The sequence below is a fragment of the Thunnus maccoyii genome, chromosome 18 (genome assembly GCF_910596095.1).
Source record: "Thunnus maccoyii chromosome 18, fThuMac1.1, whole genome shotgun sequence".
NCBI lineage: Eukaryota > Metazoa > Chordata > Actinopteri > Scombriformes > Scombridae > Thunnus > Thunnus maccoyii.
In genome coordinates, this window is record NC_056550.1 from 29439151 (window position 1) to 29446650 (window position 7500).

Consider the following 7500-nt stretch of genomic DNA (forward strand, 5'->3'; position numbering starts at 1 on the left):
TGTCCACCCCATTAACATGGTTGATGAGTTCAGCGGTTCGGGAGATTCAGACTCAGGTACAGATCATCACCAGCGCGTCTTCATGTCCTCGTTGATTCATAATCAATATTATCAGCATCAGTATCGGGTTTATTCCAGTTATGTTAGTGAGAGATCTTTGAACCTTTGACAAAAACAAGACCTTCTCAAAATGACTTCTGGCATGTAGCTGAATGGTGCATCCAGTGCATTAAGCTGGCAGCATATCTAGCTAATTTAGGCTAATATTAGCTAGCGTGTATAATCCCATCAGCACAAACACATTCCAGCTGATTATTTTCTTCAAAAGTAAATAATACAGATAATGAGGTCATTGTTAAGTAAAAATGGTCACGTAGTACCTTAATAATTATTCAGTAACGTCAGGTTTTCACTCGGTAGCCATCATCATGATAGCGATATTTCACATTCAATAACTTGCACAACACCACCGCTGTTCCTGCGGTCGGCGCTTAGTGACGTTACCTCAGAGAAACCGCCGCTGTTCCTGCGGTCGGCGCTTAGTGACGTTACCTCAGAGAAACCGCCGCTGTTCCTGCGGTCGGCGCTTAGTGACGTTACCTCAGAGAAACCGCCGCTGTTCCTGCGGTCGGCGCTTAGTGACGTTACCTCAGAGAAACCGCCGCTGTTCCTGCGGTCGGCGCTTAGTGACGTTACCTCAGAGAAACCGCCGCTGTTCCTGCGGTCGGCGCTTAGTGACGTTACCTCAGAGAAACCGCCGCTGTTCCTGCGGTCGGCGTACAGTAACGTTACCTCAGACAAACCGCTGCTGTTCCTGCGGTCGGCGCTTAGTGACGTTACCTCAGAGAAACCGCCCCTGTTCCTGCGGTCGGCGCTTAGTGACGTTACCTCAGAGAAACCGCCGCTGTTCTTGCGGTCAGCGCTTAGTGACGTTACCTCAGAGAAACCGCCGCTGTTCCTGCGGTCAGCGCTTAGTGACGTTACCTCAGAGAAACCGCCGCTGTTCCTGCGGTCAGCGCTTAGTGACGTTACCTCAGAGAAACCGCCGCTGTTCCTGCGGTCAGCGCTTAGTGACGTTACCTCAGAGAAACCGCCGCTGTTCCTGCGGTCAGCGCTTAGTGACCTTACCTCAGAGAAACCGCCGCTGTTCCTGCGGTCGGCGTACAGTAACGTTACCTCAGAGAAACCGCCGCTGTTCCTGCGGTCGGCGCTTAGTGACGTTACCTCAGAGAAACCGCCGCTGTTCTTGCGGTCAGCGCTTAGTAACGTTACCTCAGAGAAACCGCCGCTGTTCCTGCGGTCGGCGCTTAGTGACGTTACCTCAGAGAAACCGCCGCTGTTCCTGCGGTCGGCGTACAGTAACGTTACCTCAGAGAAACCGCTGCTGTTCCTGCGGTCGGCGCTTAGTAACGTTACCTCAGAGAAACCGCCGCTGTTCCTGCGGTCGGCGCTTAGTGACGTTACCTCAGAGAAACCGCCGCTGTTCCTGCGGTCGGCGTACAGTAACGTTACCTCAGAGAAACCGCCGCTGTTCCTGCGGTCGGCGCTTAGTGACGTTACCTCAGACAAACCGCCGCTGTTCCTGCGGTCGGCGCTTAGTGACGTTACCTCAGAGAAACCGCCGCTGTTCCTGCGGTCGGCGTACAGTAACGTTACCTCAGAGAAACCGTCGCTGTTCCTGCGGTCGGCGCTTAGTGACGTTACCTCAGAGAAACCGCCGCTGTTCCTGCGGTCGGCGCTTAGTGACGTTACCTCAGACAAACCGTCGCTGTTCCAGGCTAGGTGAGGAGATGAGCATGCATGCAGCACGTGAGAGAAAGAGGGCTGCAGATGGACCAAGCCCCGCCCACTCCCTCGGTCGCTACTACATACCTACGCAGGAGGCAGCAGCAAGGGTTGAGGGTGGCCAGGAATTAATTTAATTAAATTTCCTGATGTTTATAGATTTTTCCCTCTTTCAGAAAGATTCAGGGCTGTCTAAAGCCCCGGAAGTTGACGATGCCACTGATCACGGAAGTTTTGATCTATTTATCCTGCCAACCAGGACCAGGACGCCCTCAGAGAGAGAATCTGGATGACAAACAAGAACTGGAGTCCCTTCCTTTTCTGTTTTCCTAAACGTTGTTGTTTTGTGAAATGTTGTGTTTTGCACCTCAGGGCTTGAATGAGGAAAATATGAAAAAATAAAATCAGACAACTTAACAAACTTTTTGTGCTGAAATGCTAAAAATTCTTGTTTTTTGTTTCAACTCAAATTAGGTCAGAAAATGTTCAATATTGTTTACCGGAGCTCCACATGTACACGCGCACACACGCACACACACGCCTCCAGTACCGGGAAGTGATCAGCGGGTTTTTCGGTTTCGGGCTCCTCCGTTTAGAGTGTGCACGAGCCTCCGTGATCAATCAGCACTGATCGATTATTGATGCCGCCGCTGCGCAGCCGCCCCGCGCGCCTCCATCATCACATCCATGTTGTCTCACCGGAGGATGAGTCGGTAGGAGGCTAAGAGCTAGCGGACCGAGCGGCGGCACCGGACGCGTTTCTCATGTCGGTTCGTGTTCTGACGTCGTTCTGCGGAGCCGTTACCGTCACGAACAGGTCCGGACTGTGGATGGCTGTCGGTAGGTGCTCCGCCGGGCGGCCCGGTTAGCGGAGCGGGGAGGATGCAGCAGCTAGCCGCCGTTAGCTCCGCAGCTGTTTATTTATATCGGTGTTATGTAAGAGCAGCTAGCTCCCGTTAGCTCGTTAGCTCCGTTAGCTCTGTTAGCCTGTCAGGATGAATGACGCGCAACAAGAACTGTCTCCGGACTTCGTGCTGATGCGGCTCGTGTCCGCGGCGGAGTACGACCGGCTGGACGAGCCGGAGGACCTGCTGACCGGCGGCTTCGGGCCCGTGAAGGCCGGGCTGGGGCACCGCGGCGGCGGGTTTGATGTTGAGACCAGCGGCCCCTCGCCGGGCCTCGGCTCGGCCTCCCCGCACTACAGCTCTCCGCTTCCCGGGAAAGGCGAGCTGGACGGCGGGCTGCTGCTGTCGGAGGCCCCGCCGGGTTCCGAGTCGCGGTCCCCCCCCCCCACAGGAGGACTTCACTGCGGCGGCCCAGCGGTTCGTGGACTTCCCGGTGCCGCACGGTCCCGGCCCAGGGGGGCCTGGGTCCAGGGCCCAGCTGATGGTGTTTCAGAACTTGCTGCGGTCTGGAGACCGAATCCTGGAGTGCGGACTGGAGCCAACCCCCCCGGGGGACACACAGAGACAGCAGCTGAACTCAGGACCAGGTCCTGGTCCCGGTAGCACAATAGCCGGTCCCAGTCCGGGCGGTGGGAAGGACCAGAACCCTCACTGCGCCCCCCCAGAGGAGACCCTGCAGCCACCCCAGTGGCACTCAGTCCTCAGACCCCAGACCCAACAGGGCGTCCCGGCTCTGCACCCTGAGTCCGGGTCAGTCCTGTGCCACCGACACCGGGTCCTCACAGACAGGCTTGCTCAGTGGCCCCCCGCCCTGCTGGACCAGGCCCTGCGTCTGGGGCTGCTGGAGCCCCGCAAGAACCGCCCTGCTGGGGGTGAGGACCCGGTCCTGGCTCTGGCCCGAAGGCTGGGCCAGCTGGGGGAGGGGGGCGGAGGGGAGGACATGCTGCCCCCCCTCCCCCGGTGCTCTTGCCACAGCGTCTTGGCCTCAGGGACGGGTGGCGAGGACCCAAGTGAGACCAGTGACGCCCTGCTGGTCCTGGAGGGGCTGGGGTCTGAGGAGGTGGGGGGGCTGGGGGACGGAGAGGGGGTGGGCACTGAGAAAGGGGAGAGGGGGAGCGGAGGGGGGACATGTGGGGGGGCAGGGACTCTGAGCGGTCTGATGCGGCAGGTCCACAGACTGGCGGAGGAGGCGGGGGTCTGTACGGACCAGAGCTGCCGGACCTCGCTGGCTGTCCTGGGCGCCGCAGTGTCCCCCCCCCCAATCAGCAGCAGCCCCTCTCCCCCAGTCCACCTGCCGGCCCCCGACGCCCCCACGCAGCACCAGTCCCGGTCCCAGCCGCAGAGCCGGGCCACGACCCCCAAATTCGGTGTGGCCTCTGGGGGGGCGGGCCGGTCCGCCTCACCCCTGGTGGTCCTGGAAGGGGAGGGAGAGAAGACGCCGCGGGGGAAGTCCAGGAAGGGGGGTTCCCTGAAGGTCCGACTCAGCAAGCTGTTCAGAACCAAGAGCTCCAGCGGCGGGCCGGGGGGGGGTCTGGACAAGCGGCCGTCGCTGAGCTCATCCACCTCGTCTGGGGGGAGTCTGCTGGACGTGTGGGGGTCCAGCTGCAGCAACACGGAGCCCGACAGCGCCAGGTACGTCAGCTGATGGATTACTGATCGATCAATCAGTCCCTCCAGGATGTAGCAGCAACTTTTCTCAGAAGTTGTGAAACAGTTTGTGATGTTTTACAGTAAAATCACAATAATATAATAATAAAGTAAAATAATGTGATTTATTTAAACTGGAGCCAGTGAAGAGTCGCATGTAACAACATGAGAACCATGAGGACTCAACGTTCCATTTATAACCTTTATTAAATAAACTTTCAGCAGCAAATAAAATCAGTAATGTTATTAAAATAAATCTAGTTTGATGTTGATGTTCGAGGCAGATTATGTCTCTGACTCACTGAATCAAACCTCATCTGGGAACATTTGGGAACATCTGGGAACATCTGGGAACATTTGGGAACATCTGGGAACATCTGGGAACATTTGGGAACATCTGGGAACATCTGGGAACAGTTTTACTCGTCTATGGCATCGTGTTTGTTGACAGGTGAGATTCGTCGTCAGTTACCGCCACACCAAACGCCACGATTGGTCCAAACCACAAACAGCTGCTGATTCAAACGTTGCAGAAAAGTTGCTGCAATTGAACTAAACTAAACATTTCTCATAAATATTGATCAGCGATCAGTTGAACTTGTGTTAATTATTGTGATTGCAAGATCACAGTTTTTCTGGAGAGTGATTATTGTTCCATCTGATCGATAACTCTTCCAGCTGATCGATAACTCTTCCAGCTGATCGATAACTCTTCCAGCTGATCGATTGTTTTTCAGTCTGATCTTTAATCACTAGTTGGCGGCGTTAATAACCGATTATTGATTAATCATTAATAGTTTATGAAATACGTCTTTATTTTGTATTTTATGATATTTTTTGATTTTATTGGTATTTCAACATGATTATATAGAGCTGGGGTTACTGAATGTCCAGGAGCTGATCAGCACTAGACTGACAAACAGTCTTTAAAACTCAAACCTGACATGAGTCCTGGTGTTCAGATCAGACTTTTCTGGCTCACTCTTTCCTCCGGCTGCTTAGAAAGTCTTTGAAACGGTCCGAACATCCCGTCCAGATGCAGGAACGCTGACAGATGTTTAGTTTCAGTAGCTGCTGAGCTGACAGTGAGTCCTGCCGTCACAGCAGTGCTTCAACGTCTTCTGACGTCCTGTCAGACGGTAAACACGACTCTGACCAGACGCCGATCTCGTCTTCACAATAAAGGAGTAAATAAAGATGCAAGGAAAACTAACAGAGCCGGGCTCGGTTGTCAAAAACACTTCTGTATGGATGTTTTGTCTCAGTTCTATGTTTAAACTCTCCCGGGTCACCGCGCCACCCAGCACGCCGCCCAGCACGCCGCCATTTAACCTGCAAGCAAAGTAGTTTTCCACCAATCAGTCGATCTAACGGTGCGTCCAGACAGACTCTGTTCATCAGTCTCAGGTTTAATGGGACAAATGTTGTGTTCGTCAGAAGCAGCCGACACATAATCAGACTAACATACCTTGATTTTCCTGATCGGCGTAGACCACATACCGTACTGTTGAGCCACCTGGAATCACCGCAAAGCCCTAAAAACAAGACATTCGAGGTCATCTTGGACTTTGGGAAACACCGACTGGCATTTTTCATCATTTTCAGACGTTTTATGGACCAAACGACTGATAGATTAATCGATAATGAAAATAATCATTTGATGCAGGTTCTGACACACGTCAGCCATTTACATTCATCACATATAAAACAGTAAAACACACCTGAGATCTAATATTTAGACTTTCCTACTTCATATAAATGACAAAATAACAGAAACAGCTTTCAAACAGAGCATTAAAACCTTCATCAAGGAGGTTTATTGCAGTGCAGATGTTCCCAATAATCTGTTTACTGATCAATCAGTCACGAAGCCACAAATTCTCCCGTCTGAAGAGCTGCAGACGTCAGACTCACAAAAACTAACTGGACTGATGTTTCCCGTATCAGTAGCGGTTTCAGATGATGATGATGATGATGATGATGATGACTCTGCAGTAGCTCTCAGTACAGTGAAAATCTGATGGTTGTGTTTCTCCATCAGGCTGCAGGTGTCCAGACCTCACAGTGCCTTCTCTCCGGTGCCCTTCACTCCTGCTTTCACCGGTAAGAACCTGGATGTTACTGAGACAAAGGTGTTAAAGGCTGGAGGACACGGTCTCGCACCTTCAGAGTGTCATACACTTCAAAAAAAATCAGGATTTAACTGACAAAAGCGTTAATTTATTTATTTTTTTTACCAAGATGGAACAAAAAGATGAAAAATAAAGGTTGTGATAGATGACAATGTTGAATTCAATTCAAAACAGATTCTGCATTGAATGAATAGAAAAGGCAGAGCACACTGTGTTAAATCATTCACTGTGTCCTTGTTCCACTGGAATACAATATGAACCATAACTGGCAGATAAGATAAATTAATGTGAAGCATCTCACAGTCTTCTGGAGGGCTGCTCTGCTGTGTTATTAACGTCATGTCTCCAGCAGTGAGCAGCCTCTCTGCTGTGTTATTAACATCATGTCTCCAGCAGTGGAGAGCAGCCTCTCTGCTCTGCTGTGTTATTAACGTCATGTCTCCAGCAGTGAGCAGCCTCTCTGCTCTGCTGTGTTATTAACGTCATGTCTCCAGCAGTGAGCAGCCTCTCTGCTGCTCCGTCAGCTGCGGGGAAAGACATCGTTGTCCAACACGCTGAGCGGCTGCAGGTTTCTGAGATGAATGAGACTGTTCAGAGACGTTTTCTTCACCTCAGATTAGGTTTGAGTTGTTTAATGCTGTCAGTGTGTGTTGGTCAGCTGGTCTCGTTTGTTACTGCTGGAGTTTGCTGCTCCGCTAACGTTAGCGTAAAGGTAATCATTCAGTCATTAAATCACAAAGTGCTTGCAGCTGCTGCCTGTTTGTGAATTATAACTAACTGATAGATCCACATATTAACAGTTCTTATTCTATACTTATTAAAGGACGAGTTTCCAGTGTCTCCAGTGTTTCCAGTATTCCCAGTGTGTTAAACCAGCAGTCAGGTGTCTGTAATCATTCCTCCTGTTCATACTGGATATTAAAGATCCTTCAAATGTGCTTTCAATGGAAGTGATGGAGGATAAAATCCACAGTGTGTCCACACAGTCATTTAAAAGTGTGTGTGAAGCTTCTATTCAGCTTCAGCAGTCT

At 51.7% G+C, this 7500-nt stretch overlaps 2 protein-coding genes across 3 annotated transcripts in view; one reads left to right on the forward strand and one right to left on the reverse strand.

The window, feature by feature from the left end:
• The window catches only part of LOC121884731 (uncharacterized transmembrane protein DDB_G0289901-like), a 3231-nt gene extending 757 nt beyond the window's left edge, over positions 1 to 2474 (reverse strand). The window contains exons 1-3 of the mRNA XM_042393704.1: positions 2469 to 2474; positions 1513 to 1872; positions 1 to 1464 (exon numbers count right to left, since the gene is read on the reverse strand). The exon at positions 1 to 1464 is cut by the window's left edge and continues 757 nt beyond it. Of these exons, the coding sequence (XP_042249638.1) occupies positions 427 to 1464; positions 1513 to 1872; positions 2469 to 2474 (1404 nt within the window). The 3' untranslated portion in view covers positions 1 to 426. The remainder of the gene's footprint in view (positions 1465 to 1512; positions 1873 to 2468) is intronic.
• LOC121884938 (suppressor of cytokine signaling 7-like) overlaps positions 2128 to 7500 on the forward strand; it is a 13742-nt gene continuing 8369 nt past the window's right edge. The window contains exons 1-2 of one of the 2 annotated variants that reach the window (XM_042394054.1): positions 2128 to 4322; positions 6379 to 6440. In XM_042394054.1, coding sequence (XP_042249988.1) covers positions 2935 to 4322; positions 6379 to 6440 — 1450 coding nt within the window. In that variant the 5' untranslated portion in view covers positions 2128 to 2934. The remainder of the gene's footprint in view (positions 4323 to 6378; positions 6441 to 7500) is intronic. The other variant, XM_042394055.1, reaches the window with a different exon arrangement.